This window comes from Ailuropoda melanoleuca, chromosome 3 (assembly GCF_002007445.2).
Source record: "Ailuropoda melanoleuca isolate Jingjing chromosome 3, ASM200744v2, whole genome shotgun sequence".
Taxonomy (NCBI): domain Eukaryota; kingdom Metazoa; phylum Chordata; class Mammalia; order Carnivora; family Ursidae; genus Ailuropoda; species Ailuropoda melanoleuca.
Window position 1 is genome coordinate 140,511,188 of NC_048220.1, and position 22,761 is coordinate 140,533,948.

Here is a 22,761-nt window from a genome sequence, read left to right on the forward strand (position 1 = left end):
TTTTGTTTTTAGTGGTCAATTACCATATAATTTATTAGCCAGTCAAAGTATATTTACATTCGCCATTCCTCTTATGTTCAGGCCTGTTAACACGTCTTGTGTGTGTGTGTGTGTGTGTGTGTGTTTTTTCCCAGGAGGAATGTCAAAACTACATCCGGGTGCTTTTGGTGGGTGGCGACCGGTTATTTACCTGTGGGACCAATGCTTTCACACCTGTTTGCACCAACCGCACGGTAAGTCTTCATCTTGAGCCTCGACAGAATTTAATACCAGAAAACCCAAACATTCTGTTAAAGCTATACTTTTACATGTATTTCTCTTCTCTAAGGAGCTGTTTTTTAAATCAAAGAAAAAATCTTTTTTTTCAAATTGAATAAATATTTGATGCATTGATTTATTACTAATCACCCTGCCTGGGATATAAAGAGCTGGAAGTGACTCTGGTTTAATTAAATTTCAATAGGTGTCTACACTGTTTCTGCCAGCTTTCCCCCACCAGTGATCCTAAACACTAATCCTCAGCATAGTCTTCATTTATCCTGGTTTACTTTAGAGATCCTGAGAAGTAGTAAATGGCCTTAAAATCGTAGTCCAAATGATGAAAATGTAATTGACCAGTTGGATAAGAGCAATGTCAAAAAAAAATGAAAGCAAGCCAACATACGAAGGCCAAGCCCTGGGCAAAGCGAAGTTCCAACCTGTCCTCTTTCTTCTTCTTTTAACCTGTCCTTATTGGCGGAGGACTTTTTGGTGCCTGATTCTTACACCCGTAGGTCTGTGTGGTCGTCAGAGCGCATGTGCAGTCTTCCTAATTCGAGATAGGAGTTTGATGTCCCTCAGGGAACATGATGAAGAAATAGTGTTATGTTAATTTCCTGGTTACATAACTTCTCTCGAAGCCTGACTTTATCATCTGCAATATTTTCAAACTAGCATTCCTTTATTGGAAAGACAGGGAGGACGAGGAGGAGGAGGAGAAGTGTTGCCCACAGAGAGAGCCCTCGGTGTCGCGCCCTGTCCTCAATGCTTCATACCCACTCGGGTAGTGGTTATCTACCCCAGGTCGTGGTTATCCTTTGGGTTCCTGTTGTAGTAAAACAATAGTTTGAGGTATAAAGAATTTAAGTAACTTCCCCGGAGCTAAACCTCTGAGGGCAGAGCGAGCAGTGTGTCTGGGTCCCCCATCCAGCCCTTCTGCTCTGCTACCATCCAGGTCAGGATGAAGAAACCAGTGGAGCTTTTCTCGTTCAAGGATCAATTGGGAATCCAGCATCCGAGAAGCTGGGTTCACACCAGGTGCTTGCAAGACCCCGAGTTTTCTGTCTGAAAACTGACCAAGTCTTGGAAATGTGGGCTACGCAGTCCGAAATAGCACGCATCCTTATCTGTGAGCACAGTTTGGGGCTATTCATTGCATTTTAACTCACTTGTAGTGATAAAATTACACATCATCTATATTGTGGTTTGTGTTTCTCTAAATATTGAAGTTTGCTTTATTGAAGTGGAAGGATCTGCAGTGCCCATGCATTGTAAATGGGACCCATGTATAATCTTCTTATTTTGTTTTTCGTGAGACTTTAATGGTGTGAGGTCCAGCAACTCTGAAGGGGGATGAGGGAGCTGATTGGTGGATCCTCCATCCCAGTCCACCGCAGGGCGTTTTCATCAAAGTCAGAGTGCACACATCTGTCGTGGCTGATCCTGAGCCCCAGAGACTTTACTGCACATGCGTCACTGGCGGTTGGGGCCGACAGAATCCGTGCACACTATTCAAGGGCTTTCATGGGGGATAATCGGTTTTGTCTCTCTTGTCCTCCCGCACAGTTGAATAACCTGACCGAGATCCACGATCAGATCAGTGGCATGGCCCGCTGCCCCTACAGCCCCCAGCACAATTCCACGGCTCTTCTCACGGCCGGCGGGGAGCTGTATGCCGCCACAGCCATGGACTTTCCGGGACGGGATCCCGCCATTTACCGGAGTCTGGGCATCTTGCCTCCTCTCCGCACGGCGCAGTACAACTCCAAGTGGCTCAATGGTGAGTCTTCCGGTCGCTGCCAGGGCCCCACCTCGTTTGTCTGTAATGCCTGGTTACTTGTGCTCAACAGCAAACTGTCGCCACTTCCAAAAAAAAACTATTTCTAAAGAAATCAAAATGTCACTTGTTTTGTGTGTCTGTATGGAAGGGCATCTGTGTGGGGCTCTTTCGGAGTAGAAGGGAAGAGACCACAATAATGGGGCTAATGTTGATAGGACCGTTCATGGAACTTCAGCTGTTTTTTTACGCTGTTGTTTAAGTTCAGGAAATCTGATGTCCTATCAGAGATATCTGGAGATGCATGTGCATTCTTTCTTCACTTCTCATTATATATTTAAAAGCAGGAAATTACTAGCATCTCATGAAATTTTCAGACACTGGGTAAGAGAATATGTTTGGCCACAGGTAGCTCCAAAGAGCTTGATCGATTTAAAAAAGTGTTAAGTCCCGTACGCAGAGCGTTGGGGTGGGCGTCTTCGGAGTTACGTCCTTCGATGGTGGGAGCGTCCATGAGCTCCGTCACTGGTCTCTCGCGATCCACATTCTGGCAGTGTGGTCCTCAGACTGGCCCTTCTGGGGGTACAGGTTTGATAATATCCAGCAGCAGAAGAAGCCAGATTCCTTGTGTCTTTTTTTTTTTTTTCTTTTTTAAGAAACCAAAAGCCCCAGAAGACTTCCTTTCAGTCTTGGGCTAGAAATTGGTCATGTGCTCACTAAGCAGTCAGAAGGTGGTGCCAACTGCCTGAATAGAGGTTGGCTTTGTACAATGTTCTGAGTGAGGTGTGCCAGCTGAAATCGAGCCCTCTGTCTACGTGTATGTTCACGTGAGGATGTGCCTGCACACGCACGCACGCATGCGCACGCACACGTACACAACGTTATGGATAGATACGTGGATCACATGTCGTCCCTTCATTTGATATCTTGCACAAAGATGAAATCTTGAAATTGCCCTTATAATATTTATTATTTCGAGCTTTCAAGTTCTACAAAGATTTACTGGCCTTTTGTCAAGTACAAGCTAATTGTGTCGACGAGAATTTCTCAACCTCAGCACTATTGACATTTTGGAAAAGATAACTCTTTCATGTGTGTGTGGTGCGGTGCTGTGCTGGTTATAATAGGCTGGTTAGCAGCTGTATCTCTAGCCTATCTACACTCACTAGATGCAATAGCACCCCCCCACCTAGTTGTGGCAATAAAAAAATTTCCAGAAGTTTCCAAATGTCTCCTGGGGGAGAAAATGCCTCTGCTTGAGAAGGACTGGCTTAGGCTCATTATATATGCATGTTTATTTGTGCATGTATATGTAAACACAGCACAAACATTTCTCCAAATAATATAGTCAAACCAGCCACCAGGTTGCCTTTAAAAGACTCCCTTGTAATCATTCTTTCTGATGGCTGAGTAATATTCCATTGTATATATGGACACATCTTCTTTATCCAGTCATCTGTTGAAGGGAATCTTGGCTCCTTTCACGATTTAGCTATTGTGGACATTGCTCCTATGAACATTGGGGTGCATATGGCCCTTCTCTTCACTACGTCTGTATCTTTGGGGTAAATACCCAGTAGTACAGTTGCTGGATCATAGGGTAGCTCAATTTTAAACTTTTTAAGGGACCTCCACACTGTTTTCCAAAGTGGCTGTACCAACTTGCATTCCCACACAGTGTAAGAGGGTTCCCCTTTGTCCACATCCTCTCCAACATTTGTTGTTTCCTGCCTTGTCAGTTTTTGCCATTCTAACTGGCGTAAGGTGGTGTCTCAATGTGGTTTTGATTTGAATTTACCTGACGGCTAATGATTTTGAACATTTTTTCATGTGTCTGTTAGCCATTTGTATGTGTTCATTGGAAAAGTCTGTTCCTATCTTCTGCCTGTTTTTTGATTTGATTATTTGTTTCTCATGTATTGGATGGGACTGAAGGAGATTATGCTAAGTGAAATAAGTCAAGCAGAGAAAGACAATTATCATATGGTTTCACTCATTTATGGAACGTAAGAAAAAGCAGGGAGATCGGTAGGAGAAGGAAGGGAAGAATGAAGGGGGAGTAAACAGCAGGGGGAATGAACCACAAGAGGCTATGGACTCTGGGAAACAAACTGAGGGCTTCAGAAGGGAGGGGGGTGGGGGATTGGGTTAGCCCGGTGATGGGTATTAAGGAGGGCACATATTGCATGGAGCACTAGGTGTTATATGCAAACAATGAATCATGGAACACTACATCAAAAACTAAGGATGTACTGTATGATGATTAACATAATAAAAAAAATTATTATTAAAAAAAAGACTCCCTTGTAGAGAAGAGAGTGTCCTCATCAACTTTCTCCGGTAATTTAAGTGACTCTGTACCCTTCCAAAAGGCAACACGAATTGTTTTCCTAAACTGAAACTGTAACTAGCTTTTCTTCATTAACATTATTTCTGTTGAACTGGTTTCAGCCCCCTTCAGGCCCTGAAGCTTTCATCTGTTTAGCTTAAAGTTCTTCTTTCTGTTCATTTGTTGATTTTTTCTGACCATGCAAAGTTTCCAGTTAAAAAATCAAAATCACCCCCTCCCCCAACCAAAGGCATTGTAATTAGAGTTTGTCCAAAGCAAAGTAAAAAGTAATTAGGAATACCATCTCTCTCTCTCTCTCTCTCTCTTCCCCCCCCCCCCAAAAAGTGACCCTCTGAAGAATATCCTGGAAAAACAATTCAGGTCATAGCATGAGTTATAAACACTGACTGTCTCTTTGCACGTGACTCCGATACCCACTGGTTGATCGGATGGCTTGATTCCATTAACCTCTGGGTGGAAGCTTTCTGTCTGAGAGTCAGGGGATGTGAGAAGGGTGGTGGGAGAGCTAACCCTGCTTACCACAGTCACCATAGGCATTCTGGCTGTCATTATTTGTTGAACATAACAGATAACGTTTTGGGTTCCTAAAATGTGCTGCGGTTTATAGATGATAGAATCCAACTGCAGAAACTGAAAATCAGTCCAAGGTAAACATGGTAGAGTCAGCACTCAACCTACTTTGTCATCTTCATTCCCGTGACACCGGATGGCCCTGCTGCCATCAGCCCCACCTACCCTCACCCACCCACTGTGGAAGGCCCTCACTCCCAGGGCAGAGAGCAGAAAGTTCTTGAGTGTTGAGTGTTTCTTCCTTCTCCTGTGCCCTGTTGGGGCAGTGACTTCTACTGAGCCCCGAGATACCATTTCTACTCCTGGTTGGCCCTGGATTTTGGCTCTGATGGACCATCCAGGACAGATTCTGGGCTGTGACCCCACTTAGTTCTGCTTCTCCCTCGCTGCTGAGCCTGGAAGCAGGGGCCTCTATTCTTCCTGACCTCATTGGAATCTCCACTTTGCATCCCATCTGCTCCGTGACCAGACGCCCTGGTCTCAGTTCCCCACTGTGTTCTGGAGTCATTTTCTTTCTTCACTTGAGATTATTGCGGTATCTGTTATTCCTTCCCTTTTTTGCCCTAGCTCAGATTTCTTCCTTTCTAGCGATGACTGCCATCTTTCTATAAAAATGCACAGATGTCTTTCCCCTTCAACGAGATGAAAACAAATAAAGAAACCCAAACAAGCTAAAAACAAAGTTAGTTCTGCAGTATCCAAAAAAGGGTCCTATTTCCTGTTGTGATTTTAGGAACCCATTCAATGAGGCACTTAGATTCTTCTCCAGAGTTTTTGGCTGATTGGGAATCAAGGCACGGAGTGAGCAAATGGAGAGCACAGCTTTGGATTTACTCTTGAGAGAGCTGAGTGGGTGTGCTGGAAAACCTGGAGCTGGTGTGTTCAGTTAAGAATGCTCAGCCTCTGACCTCTTGAATGAGGAGACATGAGCCACCCCATGGGGTCGGCAGGCAGCTCCCCCCTCAGCATCCGAGGTCCCACTTTGGGGAAATGGAAAGCCCGGGGCCTGCTGATTGAAAGTGTGGTTTCATGACACTCACTCACAGATGTGAACTCACGGGGTTCATTACTTACTCATCTCAGGCTGTCACTCAGCTAACAGCTGCTCACCTATGATCATAACCAGAACTCACTTCTTTGCTTTGAACATTTTTCGGGTTTTGCCAATAATTTTGTTTGACGAAAGAGAATTGTCTCAGCAGGAGAGAGGTCTGGAGGATAAGAGCTTTTGACTATGGTCAGCACAATTTTTGTGTTCAGATCTGGTGCTTGTGATTAATTTGTGCATAGGACAATTTGCCTATACACAGGGGTGGCCCTTTCCATAATTCAGTTAGTTACCTTATACAGGAAAAATTCAGTAGTCTTTGAAGATTATAGAAGAGGCCCCTTCCTTGTCTCTTCCAGCTCTGGTAGCCCCAGATATTCCTCGGCTTGTGGCAAATCACTATATTCTTTGCCTCGGTGTTCACGTGGCTTCCTCCCTGTGTATCTATGTACTCGCTTGGCCATTTCCACATAAGAACACTGGTCATCCTGGATTAGGGGCCCGCCGTACTTCAGTATGACCTCATGTTAATTCAACCTGCCATGACCCCATTTCAAATGAGGTACCATTTACAGGTATTGGGGGTTAGGACTTCAACATATCTTTTGGGGATGGTGGGATATAATTCAATCTGTAATGGTGGGCTGATCCAGAAATGCTCAAATGTTGCTGCCCTACCCTGCAGCACCTTATTTCTGATGACAGCCCCACATTTTGTTCTGTGCTGTGTATGGGTCAATCCTCTGCTCACTCCTCAGCCTTCTTGTCTCAATGCTAGCGTCTCATTCTTAGCAGACAGTGCTGTCTCCTCTTTGCCGAAGGCTCAGCTGGGTTTCACCTGTTTCTTCCTTGCGTTCTCCAGACCACTGGTGTGGACAGTGTTCACTTAAACTGCCGCCCTGTCTGCTGAGCATCCCTTCTCTGCCCAGTAATCTCTCGGGAAGGGGTGCCCCTCTCCTAGGCAACATGCTGAAGAGCATTTCATCTCGCTCATTCTGTGTCTGAACTCTTCCCTCAGAGGACCATAGCAAAGGCTTGCCAGAAGCAAGCACATGGACACCCAGTCTAAGGGAAGCACATAGACACACAGGGTGTTCTTCAGGGCATGTGGACAGAGACAGCAAGCCGGGGCCCTTTGGCCACCCCAGCCTCTCGGGAATCTCCATGCTTCGGGGGTAATCTTCAGGCAAATGGTAGCATTGGCCTGTCCAGGCTCACATCCCGCCAGGACACAGGGAGCCCTGAGTAAGGACCTACCGAGGCTCAAATATCCCCAGGGATGCAGCATAAACACCTGCTCTAGTTCCAGCATGCTGCCTCAAGCAAGCTAAGTCCCTTCTATCTAATAGCAGAGTTCCAGGTAGTTTGTTACTACCCCTGACTCTGTGGCCGAACACCCATAACTGGGTGCCCAGTGGCACCGTTGCACCTACTGTTGCAACAAGACGCAGGCGGTGGGACGTGCCATCGGCCGTCAGCGAGGGCTGGCTACTGACACTGTCGTCGGGTTTGCTCTTTTCTCTTCCCTGCCCCTGTGGACTGGCTCCACCCGTTCTCTCTGCCCTGACTCCTGTGATGTCCTTGTGTGCACTGGTGGTGTCCTTGGAGGGAAATTGTACAGGGACATGCCTTCCCCACCACGTTTCTGTGCGCACGCTCTTCAGGCTGTCCTCGCTTACCTTGATTTTTTTTTTCCTCCTCCCAAGTCCTGCTCCCCTGCCCCCCATAGCTCCAGTTAGAGTTCCAGTTTCCCGGACTCCATGGGTTCTCCCATCCCTTCTTTGCATAACGTGTGAATGTGCTTATCCCACGATACTGGAGCTCTCAGCCATTCTTCTGCCTGAAACCCACAGAGTCCCCATCCCACCTGCAGAGAAAGCCGAGGCCCTACCCATGGCCTCCTGTTACCACTGTGTCCTTACTCCTTCTTCCCAACCCTTGCTCCCTCTGCTTTGGTCTCTTAAATGTTGCACAGGGCTGCTGGCTCTTCGCTGTCTCCCAGGGATCAGCAAAAGCCAGAGAATCAACACCGTAGGCTTTGCAGTCCATGTTGTCCCCATTGCAGTTTTGTTTTTTTAAAAGGTTTTATTTATTTATTTGTCAGAGACAGAGGGAGAGAGAGCAAGCATGCACAAGCAGGGGGGACAGCAGGAAAAGGGAGAAGCAGGCTCCCCACTGAGCAAGGAGCCTGTTGCAGGGCTCGATCCCAGGACCTAGGGATCATGACCTGAGCCGAAGGCAGATACTTCACCAACTGAGCCCCCAGGTGCCCAACCCATTGCAGCTTTTCAATTCCTTCCTTGTAGTGGCCATTGTCAGTGCTCACCTGATCACTCACGGTGGCTGTGTGCTCATAAAACGTTTTTATAGCTAGTGGGTAGAATTGGCCAGCAGGCTGTAGTTTGCTGACCCCCTGTTCTATCAGAAAAGCTCTTTCCCCCCAGAATCTACCTGGCCAACTGGTTTAGCTCCTCCCATGCTTTGCTCAGATGGGGCTTCTCAATGGGATGCCCCCCAACTGCCTTATGTGAAGTGACACCCTCTCCCATCTTGACCCACCTGGTCCCTCTTACCATGCTCAGCTTTTATCCTTGACTCCTGTGCCCTTTAGTGCTTGTCTCCTCCCTCCCCTAGAATGGAGGGTTCCCAGTGGCTGGGCTAATGTGCTTTGTTCACTGATGTGTCCCACATGCTTTCAACAGTGCTGGTCATATAGTAAGCACCCATCTATATTTTTTGAATAAATAGTAAGCAGCCATCTATATTTTTTGAATAAATAAAACCCATCTACTACTAGATGGGTAGTTTGCTTCTTTGCTTGCCGCACACATTTAAGAACTCCTTGAGGGCATGGATTATATATGAGCCTTCTTTGAGTTCTCAGTACCTCACTCAGAGTCTGAAACACAGTTGATGCCCATCCACGTTTGTTGAATGAGTAGGAGATAAGCACATTTTGTAAATAGTAGAACTATGAACGGTGTTGTTAAGCAAAGGGAATATGTCATAATTGTAACCCAGAATTTAAAAAAAAATAGATTTGTATGTTTGAAACTGATTCAGGTTCAAACATCAGAAAAAAACTCTTCCTTTGTCATCTCATTTAGAAACTCCTTCTCAACCATTATTTATTCAGTTATCAAATGCAATGCAATTGATTGGATAATGTTCTGGAGGAATCTGAATCATTGAGTTATGTATTTGGTAATGAATGTAAGTTTCAACATCAGATTTATCCCCCTGTGCCAAAATCATTCTGAAAACAAATTTATGTGTTTAGAGAAATACCTTAACAGCTTTAATGCATTAAAATACTCATCGTTAATAACCTCTATTAAATGATTACTGTAAGGCAGGATAATAAATGTTTAATGGTCAATGCTTAAAATAGGGAAGCTATAAAACTTGCCTTCAAGAAATTGGCAATCAAATTGGGGAAACAATAAACCCATGAAAAAGGGGAAAATGACATTACCAAATTGATAGTATGCAAATTCAGTTTGTGGGTTCCGAGGGAAGTACATGCTTTAACAGAGAGAGAGGGGGAAAAAAAAAAAAAAAACCCTTGGTAGGAACTTGGAAAAACCAATTTGTAAATGAGCCTTCGTAAATCAGCATGGGCGTCTACATAGACATCATCTTTTTTTTTTTAAAGATTTTATTTATTAATTTGACATAGAGAGACAGCCAGCGAGAGAGGGAACACAAGCAGGGGGAGTGGGAGAGGAAGAAGCAGGCTCCTAGCGGAGGAGCCTGATGTGGGGCTCGATCCCATAACGCTGGGATCACGCCCTGAGCCGAAGGCAGACGCTTAACAACTGCGCCACCTAGGCGCCCCTGGACATCATCTTATTAACATTCGGCGACCTGCTCGTTGTCCTTCTCCGGGGGAAAGTGTTTGCCTGTCCATGGGGTTGTCTCGATGAGGTCCCCAGCTCCTTCTATTTCTGCAAATTCCAACCAGGACCTCATGTGGAAGCAGACAGACCTGACATCAAAGGCCTTCTCATTTTAACAATATTGTTTCATATGAGCTATTATGTTTCTAGCCAAGAGAACTCTTTTGGTAATAATCTCAACTTCTGGTCCGAAATAATTTGATGATGCTCCCCGTGCCTGAAATAGACTTTTTGAGGTCTTTAAAGCACAATGAGTAACCTCCTCATGATTAAAGGTAATTTACTTGGAGGGAGAAACCCCCCCTGTGCTTAACTCAAGAAGAAATCGTTTCTCCTCACACTGAAGACAGGTGCCTGGTGGAGGAGCTTAGCACCTCTCCCTGAGAGCAGATGCCGCCTCTCAGAGCTGTAGGCATGGCCAGGTCAGAGTGACTCTCTCGGGCTGGTCCTGGGGACAGTGAGTGAGTTCACTTTTGGCAGAGTCTACATAGCACAGTCCCTAATGGTGTGAATCACCTGCTCTCGGGGCTCCCTGGATGGACGACATTTGCTAGAGCAGGAAATTCATAAACTGGAGGCCACTTTCACAGGACAAGTAAAATACAGACAAGTGGAGCCTAGGAATGAAGTATGTTTGTGTAGGAAAAGTCAAGTCTGTATCAAGGAAAAGAAGCTCAGGAAAGCAAAACAAAAATCATGATTGCCTAGTCAGCAGCCTAGTTTTATATTTTATTAAACGGGCATCTGGGGAGATGCTTAAAAGGGGTGTCATTGTGAACAGTGGGCTCTCTTCGGTCCTGCAGCTGCGAGGCTACAGCCTGACATCTAACGGGTGAAGTCTCAGCTCACTAGGATGGTGCGTCATGGGCTTAGAGCATGCGAGCAGTCGGGGGACGTGGGACCCAGCACGAAGAGCCCCCTTTTCTAAGGCAGGCAGATTGTCCATCTTGTGTGGGACGCAGGTCTTTTGGAAATTGTGTTGTGAACCCAATCTGATTATTTTCACAGGGTCACAATAGCTCTTTAGAACCTGCCAGTCGATGGGAGACTCTGTACATGTGCCATCTGTAAGCCAAGGGAGATGACATTGTCCTTATTTTATAGATGAGCAAGCTGTGGTCAGAGGGACTGGCCCCCTGAACCAGAGCTTCTAGGCTGATGTGTACGTGAGCCGGGATTTGCAAACACACGCACTCCAGAGCTTGCATCCTGCCCCCTCCATGGGCTCCCTCCCCCACTTTGTGTTATCTACATCTTGGGAAACAGCAACATTGTAACCCACCTCCATCTCCCTCCTGAGGTCCATGTTTTTTATGCACGAGCTACCATGGAAGAGGGATGGGGATGCTGGAGAAGGTGAGGAGGGTTTCTTTATTGATAAAAACTTGCAAAAAGAGATGAGATGAACGGGGATTATTAAACTCAAAATAAAAGAGCCTGTTGCATAATTTAAAACAGTCCTTCATGGGCACAAAAGTTTGTTAAGTGACACGAATGAATTGGTTCTTGTGGTGCTCTTTGCAAGCCGTGTCACCCACTGATCCGTCTCTGTGCTAAATGCCTGAAAGACTGGGAGCACAGAATCCCTTCTGTCTTGCGGTGACAGCTCTACTTGCCAGTCGGTCATTTGGACTTTCAATTTGAACATTTCAGGAGAGAATGGATGAATGAGCTATTCTTTTCCCCACCAAAGTATTGTGTGGCCAAAGGCACCAGCTCTATATACTAAGTCATATGGAGGCCTGCATCAAACATATGTCCCATCAGAGAGAATATAATATATTGTATAGACATTTTCTAGTACTTGGGGCACCTGAATGGCCCAGTCGGTTAAGTGGCTGCCTTCGGTTCATGTCATGATCCCAGGGTCCCGGGATGGAGTCCCATGCCAGGCTCCCTGCTCAGCAGGGAGTCTGCTTCTCCCTCTCCTCCTTGTTCATGTGCTCTCTCTCTCTTAAATAAATAATTTAAAAAAAGAGAGAAATTTTCTAGTACTTACATCACCAGGCAGGAAAATAGTTCAATGTATTGTCCAGAGATCATGAGCCATTTCCTTGCGACAGCCCTACATCCCTCCCGCCACCTTGGTGTGATTATAACATCGCTCCCTGTCCCTCTCAACAGTGCTCCCATTTGGCTCATAAATCATATTGTCATCCTGTTTATAAGATCCCCAGTTCTATGTGTTTCAGTAAATTTGTCTCCATATTATTCTGTTAAACTCTTTTTATCCCCTCAGTGGCCTCTCACGTTTTATCATGCACTGCTACATATTGGATACTTGACTCTGTTCTTCGGGCTTCTGCCTTGCCCTGGCCCAGGTCAGCTCAGGAGACAGAGACCACACAGTCATTCAGGTTGACGTATTCTAACCACATACTCTTACAGCCCAATATCTTTTTCCAGTGAACCTTCACATCTTTTCCTCTTCTTCTTTAAAACTATTTTATAAACATTAAAATATCTCTAAGATCTTTGAATTCAAGTTAATATGCCAATTAAAAAAAAAAACCTCCTAGGTTTTGATTCATGATTCTGCAGGCTCAATGATTCATTCTTAAAAGAAGTGAACCACTGCATTGAAAATATAATCAGGAAAAAATGAACACAGTAAATGGAAACTTTCCGTTTTGAAAATGTTCAGAAATACGTATTTGTGAAATGAGTTTGATCAGATTGAGCCTAGGAACGCATGACATCGTAGATGCTTGCAGGAGAAAGGAAAGGTTGCAGAAGCTTTGTGCTTGGAACAGAGCAAGGGAGAACAGATGAGGGTGTGTTTGTCACTCCGCGCGAGAACATCGAGACAACAGCCAGTTAGGGAATCTCCTCCAGACCTAGTGGGAGAGTTCCGGGGAGAGCTTTGGGCTTGCAAGGTGAGTCCTCACATAAGGATGGCAGATCTTATTCAGAGAGGGACAGCACAGGCCCCGTTGGTACTGGCTCTCCTGCTGGAATCAGCATATCCATGCAAATACCACATTTTCATCGGGTCATATGCCCCTGGAAACAAGAAGGTATCAAGTTGGCTGGAGCTATGTTTCTGGTTTGACGCAATGGCTTTCGTTCTGCTAGGTGCTCAGTGAGTGAAGCACTTGGGGATCTGGGCTTATGTGCTGTCAGTGACCACTCAGAACACACTCGGTGCCCCATCCCACTTTTCCCTGACCACTGCCACCACCACACACACGGGAACGTGGATCATAAACTTTTCTTTCAAACTCTTCAGTGACTCTCCAGGGGCAGTTGACATCCCAACTCCTGCCTGGATTGCTGTTCTGGACTTCTGCCGGGTGGATTTCTTCATTCCAATATGAGCTTCATTCCATTCCTGGCCACTCTTGGGGTCTTCTCTTAGCTGTGGTCTCTCCTGCTCTTGGCCTGGTGGCCCTACCCAACCGTCCTTCTGCCTTTTCTCTGATCCTCTCCTTTTCCAATTCCTGAATTCACCTCGCAGCTGGTGGTCTTCATTGTTCTTGTCACCACTGTGATTACTTGTTGGTCTGTCTTGTTTGTTTCCTTGCTCTGTCCCTGAGGGCATGAGCTCTGTGTGTCAGTTACCCTGCACCCCCAGTGCCCCGCACTGCCCGCCCCTACCATAGGCGGTGAGTAAGTAGCTGATGATGGAGGGGGGCTCTGGCTGGCTCTCGGGGCTCCATCTAGAGCACCTCCCCCACATTTACTGCCACATCTTCTGAGGGGAACAAAAACCCTAATTTGATATACGGAATGCAGAGTTTATAATTTAGCTTGTTAAATAAATCCTGATATGTTTACCGATATGTATGTTAATATTAATTTACATATTTTGTGTGCATATACATATATATATATATATATATAAAATCTCTATTTTAATTTGCATATGTAAATAAATGGTGATCTGTATTTTGGTGATTAGCAATTAAGTGCTAGGCACTTGTCACACATCACCTTTGATTTCCCCGATGATACACACTGGGTGGTGTTACCACCATTCTAAAACAGGACAGGACTGTCTGCTGTGAAATAAGTTGACTAAGTCACACAGCCAGTAGGTGGAAGTATTGAGCCATATATGCATATGCCTCAGGAAGGTATGTATGTATGTGACCCGCACACAGACACACAGACACACCTACAAACATGTATTGTCTACCAGTTTGTCTGTCTGTCTTTTGCAAGAAGTCTTAGGGAAAGCTTTAGTACATCAATGGCTTTTAAACCACATTGTACTTAATTTAATTTAATTTTAGTGTAATTATCCATGCTTACTAAATACCCAGATGAAATTAGTTTACTTTGGAACACTCTGCAACAGATTTTCATGTAGGTGTAACAGGGGAAAAAATGTGCACAGTGAGAGAGGGTATGAAATCTAGGAATATATATGGAAATGGTTTTGGTGGTGACTAATACCAACAAATTAAGGAATTAAAAATGCCTGGCACACTGTGTCATATCTAAAGATTGTGTCCATTAACTCCTTTCCTTTTTGTGGAATAGTTTGCAGTGAGCATGGCTTTATATTTGTTTTTCTCAAATTTTGATCACCTTTAAGCTTAACATTTGCATGTTTGATTATTCATTATTATTATGTGAAGTTCTACTAAATATAAATTAAGAGGGAAGTCAAGAGTAAATCATGAAATAATAATTATAGGCACTGTTTATTGGAATCCTACTGTGTACCAGTCTCTTGAATCCTTACAGCAAAGTAGGTCTTTTGTGCCCTGAATTGTCATACAGAAGGAAAGCATATTCCAGATGCCCATGGTCCAGCCCAGGGTTTCAAGCTGGGATGAGCAGAGCCACAGACCACATGGGCTCCATGCCCAGCCATCTTCTAGTCAGCTTTTGGCGAGTGTACTACAAGGTGGCTTGTGATTGAAAAAGGATTCATGATAGATTCTAATTCTAGTAAGACTTTTGTAAAGTTGGCAAATTGGAATTCCTTTCTGTCTTCAATATCCATTGGCATTAATTTGGACAAATTTTCTATATCAGGAACCTATTGATGATTTGGTCAGTCATCAGACTGAACCACTGAACATGAGGCACCTCCAGGCTGATGTAGATGTTACATTAGAAAGAATACAGAGTGGAAGGATCCATTTGGATGTGCAGCATTTGGTTTTACATCGTCAAACTCTTCTCAAAAATGTTGAAGCTTTTCTTCTCATTACTCATGTTTATTATCTTACGGGTCTCTTCTCTTACTCCTGTCTGCGTAGTCACTAATAAGTAAATGTATAAAGCAAGAGTTCCATATAATGAAACATATTTCCTCTTATGAAATATTTTGTAAAACGATCTGTAATCCATAACTCAATATGTTTTGCAAACATGAGAAAAAACAGTTTCTCTGTGCATGTATTTATAATGAGCTGACATATACTCATGTCTTTTTTTTTTTCTGAATTGGCAGCACACCTTCTATTCATGTATAGCTCTAATGACAATAAAGAATAAAGGACCACTCAGATCTCTCTTTCACGCACTCACGATCGTTGTAGACAAGAAGGCAGTGCCTGATTTATGACTTGTTCGGTTCACTCAGGAGTGACAGATTACTAGTTTGTGGTGAATTGCATTTTAACAAGAGACAGAACTTAAATAATGGAAGGGAAACACTATGCATCTTATTATCCTGGCTGGTGAGATTCGAACATCCCCCACCTCCAGATTTATATCTATAAATGCGAGGGATATTTGGCTGTCTGTCTAACAATTATTCCAGCTTTTTTATTGTCTTTGGAAGAGGAACAGGATGCTGGCTGAGTTTCAAAAGGCTCTGCTTTCCAGGAAATGGAGCTCCCTGGTTTTACAGCAGGTCCCACAGTCAGGGACCCATCATCGTCCTAAAGGGCCACTGCGGGACAGCAGGATGTGTTTCCAAGTGTCAGTTAGCTCCCTGACTAAATGGACCTACCGTGTGGAGGATTCGAGAACAGCATACACTACTTACTAAGCACAAATCCTTCCCCATTTTCTCAGTCGGAAAAAAAACGTGTTTGAGCGTTTCTGTCTAAAATGTGCTTTGTCACCCCATCATACGGTTGTTTCAAGGGGGGTTGGAGAGCTATTGGAGGTTGTCTGTGGAGAGGAAGCCGTGGGCCTGTCTGCATGGCGTTAGCCAGTATCCCCCTTCTGAGACACATCAGAGCGAGGTTTCTCAGTGAGCAGATGATGAACATGGAATAAACAGTCACTCCCTGGCTTTCCGGGGCTGCGGTGGCACCATTTGGAACGTCATCTCTGGAATTGGGCAAATGCTTCCCAGCAGTACTCTTGCCTAATAAGCCCTTGGATTGTTGGCTCCTTCTTCCGTCTTTTTCTTCTCCGTGTCATTCCTGATGTCCCTAACAGCTGCAGGGTAAGTTTCATCTGGGCATTTCAGAGTCAACCTCTTCCCCACTTTGGTTTCTAAAGCATCATCCAGAATACTGAGTTTTATTCTTGAAAATCGTTAATATAGTCAATTATTCTCTTGTAGCCCATTGTTTTTTTCAGTGTAGTGCCTAGGCTCTCAGGTCAGACTGTCCGGGGGATTCAGGATGTAACCCCCAGCCCATGCCTCCCCATGGCTAATTGTGTGAACGTGGACAGTTTACTCATAATAGCCCAGCACCTACCGCTGTGATTCCTATGAGTTGAAGGAGCATATGAATGTGAAGCTCTGAGTCAAGAGCCTGGCCCGGTAGCATTACTGCTCTGTAGGTAACTTTTTATATTATAGACTCAGCTTTGATGGGAAGAAACCGTGACAGATCTTTTTATCTTTGCAGCTTCTCATTTTCTTGCTCAGGACTTCCTAGAGACATACACTCTGGTCTCCATGCTGTGTGTCCTCAAATGAGTAGCAGGAACAGGTCTTTGTGAGGGTGTTTCATGGATCCTGTGGACTCTGCCCACACCTCATCCACTTGTGTGGGTGACCATAGCCCCAGGCGAGACACATCCTGTCCTGCACCTTCTTTCTTTGTTTTCTCCATCTTAGGTCAGCTCTGTGGTTGCTGTTGTCATGACGATCGTGATAATTTTTGTTGTTTGTTTGTAGTACAATGATCAAACTACAGTCTGATTGTAGAGCCTCGGTACAGGACATATCATGAAATGATTTAGTCTTCTCTTTAGAATTAGAAATATAAGTGAATATTTTCTTTAGAAACCAATACAGTTTTGTAATTGTTCCGTATCTTTGCTGCTGGGTCTCCTTCAACAAGTCATTCTCTTTTGGAGGCTCAGTGAACACAGATTCAAAAATTGCCGCCTTATTTGGTTGTACGTTCCCAAAACACAGATCACCTCCTGTGTCTGCGAGCATCTCTCTTGGATATGGAAGCATACTGTACAGAAAATACATCTAACTTCCATCGCATACATTTCAATGTGATCTAGTTTTCTTTATACCCATTTCAGTCTAACGCAACAGTGATCTAATAGGATGTTCGACAGTTTGTAAATGAAAAATAGTCCTTATTGATGTCTCTGTTACTTGACATAATTAAATGATTTAAGAACAATATCATGGACTGAGAAGAACACATTGCACGTACAACCTATACAACCTAGAGTCATCCTTACACCTTTACGATGTACAGTTGAGTTAAAATGAGGCATTTTGTGATGATACCTAATATATGTGTTAATTCAAAATTGGCAACAGTTTTTTGGATAGAAGAGTAGTAGTCAGCACCACCTCCATGCCTACATTTCAGATCTGAGGTGAGCCTGTTGTGTGTCTTACTTTTAACGCTAATGGGTTGTCTTGTAGCCAAACATACTTATGGTAGTCCTACCATTAACATGTCTGTTGGTACAATCTGATTGGATCTGGCAAAGTACAAGGCCAATTGAATCGCCCCCAAAAACTAATTGTCCCTGAAATGTGTCCTTGTGGATATAGTGCTGTATGTATCTTTCCATTAATTTTGAACACAAAATGTTATTGCTGTATTATTGTAAAGACATCATAAAATCCAGACACTTGATAATTGAATAGAAAGCCGTTAGCAGTAGAGGAAAGGGTAAGAATCAAACCTGGTCAGTAGAATTTTTCAAGATAAATGTTAAGGTGTTTCCATGTCTGAAAGGGTATCGTCTCTATCATTAGAGAACTCAAATAAGAAGCTCTGAAGTTAGCACTTTGAATGCTAAATGTGAAATTCAGTTGACAAACTATCAAATTCCTAAACTCCTAATGAGCTTGGTGATTAAGCAAAGATTTTGCCACGATTTTGTCATTTCTGAATCCCTATTTTTAAGCTAATTTTGAGACCAGAAAGCTGGAAGGCAACGACCCCATCTCCATACACTCCCCTCTTTCTATGTGGATTTCCCAGCCACCCAAAAGTAAGAAAATAAGGGCTGGTCCTCGCAGTTCCACGGTCACCATAGTAACAGGAATTGTTAAAGCGAATTCGGGACACTAAGCTGATAGTTTCAGTGTTTGCTTCGGTTTTCACAAGTGAAAACTGTCTTCAAGTTCTCCCTGAAAGCACATAAATCATGTCAGTCATACTCACGTTGTACAAGTAAGATCAAAGAATTTTGTTGTTTTCTACACAAACGTGATACTAGACTCCTATCTTCTGAATCCCTTTGCATATGTGTAATCTCATTTTCTCCCATGCTTTCTGAAGGTCACGTGAGAATAGATAAGTAGTATGTGTTGCTTTCAAGTGTATTGCAAATGCTGCTGTCCAGTTTTGATGGCGTTAACGTTCTGTGACTTGAGGGCTGCGTTCGTTCGGGATGCTTATGTGTGGAATCGTGTGGGCGATTTCTCCTCCCTTGGAACTTGTGTCCTGAGTTCTGCTCTTAGCACAGATCCCTGAGCTGCTCATGGGGCTCCCATGCATCCCTCAAAACCTGGGTGTGTTGTCTGCACAAACCCACGTCTCCTTGGACAACATACTGAGGAGGTAAGACGTAAAGAAACATCAGATGAATGTTGACACTTGCCTTCTTTCCTCTGGCCTCCAGAACCAAACTTCGTGTCATCTTATGACATCGGGAATTTCACCTACTTCTTTTTCCGAGAAAATGCCGTGGAGCACGACTGTGGGAAAACCGTGTTCTCCAGAGCTGCCCGGGTCTGTAAGAATGACATCGGGGGGCGGTTCCTGCTGGAGGACACCTGGACCACGTTCATGAAGGCTCGCTTGAACTGCTCCCGGCCCGGCGAGGTCCCCTTCTACTACAATGAACTGCAGAGTACGTTCTTCCTGCCCGAGCTGGATTTGGTCTACGGCGTCTTTACCACCAACGTGTAAGTAACTGGAAAAGCAATTTCTGTCCCCGCTTCTCCGTTCATGGTGAATGAGTCTACTGTTCTTTGACCTCTGAGGTTGGAAAGTTGCTTTAAAGGAAATCTTTCTTATTTTACTGGGCTAATGGCCAAATAAATGTTTGAGTATGAATTAAATATTATGCAAACAATTATGTGATTTCTGAGACTGGTATTAGGAAAATAAAGTGAAGCAAAAAAGTTTCAATCTCTCCTTAGGTAATTGTAGCATCAAATTAATTTGACCATTAATTTCCCCTTCCTGATTTGCCAGTGTGTTCTGGGTGCTTTCTGAAATGCTGGTACGTAATCAGATGCATTTTTTTTTTCCTACATGCAAGTCATGCATTTGTGCATAATTTGTCTCAAGAGTCTGATCTTTGAGATGCTGTCACTCAGGCCTGAATCTCTGCTCATATGTGAAATGCACATTCTCACTTTCCTGTAGCTATGTTTTAAACCATTGTTCCCGGACATGGCTAACTTGGGCAGGCATTTCTAAAATGATGATTATATGTTCAAAATATTCTTTTTTCTGGAGGGGAGTTACTCCTAGCTCCAGAACTGACAAAATTTGGACCAGGGAAAGCATGGGAAGTTTCCTGGTCTTTCTTTCACTCTTAGTCTGGAGGAGTGTGGCATGACCCACACTTATTTCGTATTCTTAGCTGCTGTGCCCTGAAAGACTCAACAGAATCACACCCCACCCCCAGGGGCAACAGATTGTCTTTTCCTACTCACACTCTGGGTTCCCTTTTGCTGGTGGTCACAGTGGTCCAGAGTGTAGGCTCTGCTTTGAACCGTCTTTGAAATCTTAATCTGGTGACCTAACAGTGTGCAGAAAACCTGAATCAGGGTGGGTTGAACGTGCTGGTAAAGGGTGGGGTGAACAGCCACCCTGACTTGTGTGGATTGTCCTGGCTTCGGAGTGGAGGGCAGCCCCGTGTCCCGGGAAACCTCACAGTCCTGGGAGAATTGGAGAAGCCTACAGAAATTGCTGGAGACTCACTTCATCTGCTCTTCCTTCCCTGTTACTCTTTTGCTCTTTCCCCTACTGAGTTTAAATGTTAACAGCTGCTCGATAATAACATTTACTCCACGAAGAGTCTTCTTTCTGACATGAAGTTAGAAGAATAAGACAGAAATAGACGGCTCTCCACCCACCCCTACCCCATTGCGACCATCTTATTGTAAACCTGGTTTTCAACCCTAGAGGTTGTTTTCCCTCCTTGATAAGTTTCTTTTAGAAAATCAATTTATAGTTTCTGAAGTTGATTTGCTTTCCAAAACCTGGTTTAAGAAATATTGTTGGCCGCGCAAGATGAATGTTCAGTTGCTGAGTTGACATCAATTTTACACACAATGGGAGCTTGACTTACTTAGCTGTTCATTCCCCTGGCTCTGGGCAAAAATGAACCATTTAAAAAGTTATATAAGTACCACATCTGGGCCATTCCAGTGGTGAATGGTCAATTTAGAAACTCACAAAAATAAGTTTCAGACTGTTCCAGACGGCTTGTGTAGTGTTGCAGGTGCCCATCATGTTGGAAACCCCCCAGTATGTAGTGTCCGTACGGGCAGAGACAGAATGGCTGGATCGTCCCTTTCCCTCAACACTTACTGTCACCATGTCTTGGGAACAACTTTCTGAATCATCCGTTTCTAGTCCCAAAACAGAACCCTCCTCTCCTCCCTCTTGTATCTCAGCCTTGATCTTACCCTCTGGACAGATGACCACGTTCTCAACAAGATTTGCCCCAGATTGAAAGAAAGTGATGATCCGAGGCAGCCGGTTAATTCTTGCCCGGCTTTGCGTTGGATGGCTTCCTCACGCTGCAGCCAAGCTCTCTGTGCTTCTGATCACAGTTTTGGGTTGCCTCCTTGTCATCATGGTCTCTTCGTGCTGGGAGTGCAGACAGAGTTCACTGTTCTAGCTCCTTCTGCCCCAGGACTGGGTGGTTGTCTCAGCCCCTTGGCCGTGAGTCCGGCAGCATAGGACTGCAGTGTGGGTCTCTGAAGGTTTGACCGTATTGTTCCCGGGTGTCTAAAACTGGCGCCCCCCAGAGGCTGAAAACCAGAGCTGTGCTCGAAAATGCAGATTTACCTCACCGGACAATATTTCCCTGTTGCCACACTTCGTAAAAGGGCACGGAGCTCCTGCGAGCCTCCCATTTAGAGCTCCCTCTGTGGAGCTTGAGCTCGGATTTGAGGTTTCAAGATTTCCTACGTCAGGTTTTTCTCTCTGACTCTTTGAATTTAAAATGCTTTTTAAATGAAGGAAAAAAAAAAAAAAGAAAGGAAGGGTCTCTGACAGGCACTTTTTTGCAAAATGCTTTTAGTTGGTTATTTTTTGGAAGATTATGAACACAACTATCTGGGGGATTTTTAAAAAAGCAGCAGCAGCAGTGGGCCCCACAGCTGTCTAGAGGAACCCGAGGAACGGTTGGGTCGAGAGCCACGCGGGACGGGGGGAGGCTCCGGCCCCTGGAGGAGAGCGTCTGCTTCCTCCAGAACTGAGAAGACCTCCCGTGCAGTTCTTCACAGTCTTTTGTCGCGCTCGCTGTGGCTGAGTGAATTAATCCCGTCCGGCAGGATGAGAAGTGTCGTAACTGCTAAATAGCCTTGCTTCCCCACTGAAGTGCGTGGGCTTCCACAAAGAAACCACAGAGCCACACCAGTCAGTCTTTCGACTTCATCCTTGGGGTGTTTGGGAGATGGTGGTCTTGAAGTCGTCCGGAAGGTGCCTGCGCGGCACAGCGTCCTTCCAGGGCTCTCTGACCTGCCTCCCCTTCTCTCTTCCTCGGTCCCCCAGGAACAGCATCGCCGCCTCGGCCGTGTGCGTCTTCAACCTCAGCGCCATCTCCCAGGTCTTCAACGGGCCCTTCAAGTACCAGGAGAACTCACGCTCCGCCTGGCTGCCCTATCCCAACCCCAACCCCAACTTCCAGGTAATTTCAGGGGGGCAGCGGGGCACTCGGTCCCCTAGAAAGCAGAACCTCATGTAGACAGTCTGGTAACAGCTGAAACCCCAGTGCATGCACCGTACAGCTGGGAGCTCCCCCAGCCCTCACGACAGGCCCGCACTCGGCTCAGCTCATGGAAGTGGGCCGAGGCCTTTTGTCAACGGAGGTGCCTGGGCTGGAAAGGGGCCTTTTGTCAGCTGGGACGCCCGAGGCGGAACTGAAAAAGGCCAGCATAAAGCAGCAGGCTGGGAATCTAAGCTTCAATTAGTGCTAATGATGGTGGACTCTGTGTCCCACAAGCTCTGGTCCCTAATGAATGACAGCATAGTGAATGGAGCCCAGGGCACAGAGCAGTGGAGACGCACAAACAGAATTAGAGCACTAATTGGTGACTGTGGCGAGATTTCCTGTCGGGGTGAGCAAGATGTGATGGTGCAGCTGGGGGTGGGGGGAGCAGAGCAGATGGTGGCCATTAGTTTATGAATCACAAAATTACAGGATGTTTGAGCTATAAGGGGCTCCGTACGTCATTTACTCTCATCTCCCAGTTTCAGAAGGAGCTGAGACCCAAGGAAGTTGTGTGATTTTCTCATGTTTGGTCGGCCAGCAGGTGTATGAGTCCGTG

General features: G+C 45.0%; 1 protein-coding gene across 8 annotated transcripts in view; it reads left to right on the forward strand.

Annotated features, from left to right (window-relative positions):
- The window catches only part of SEMA5A (semaphorin 5A), a 498,547-nt gene that overhangs the window by 332,249 nt on the left and 143,537 nt on the right, over positions 1-22,761 (forward strand). For all 8 annotated transcript variants that reach the window (XR_004624352.1, XM_034657090.1, XM_034657091.1 and 5 more), the window contains 4 exons: positions 135-233; positions 1,825-2,038; positions 18,870-19,155; positions 21,986-22,121. Coding sequence is in view for 7 of the 8 variants with exons in the window: in XM_034657090.1 (XP_034512981.1) it covers positions 135-233; positions 1,825-2,038; positions 18,870-19,155; positions 21,986-22,121 (735 nt within the window). In the remaining variant the exon portion in view is untranslated. The remainder of the gene's footprint in view (positions 1-134; positions 234-1,824; positions 2,039-18,869; positions 19,156-21,985; positions 22,122-22,761) is intronic.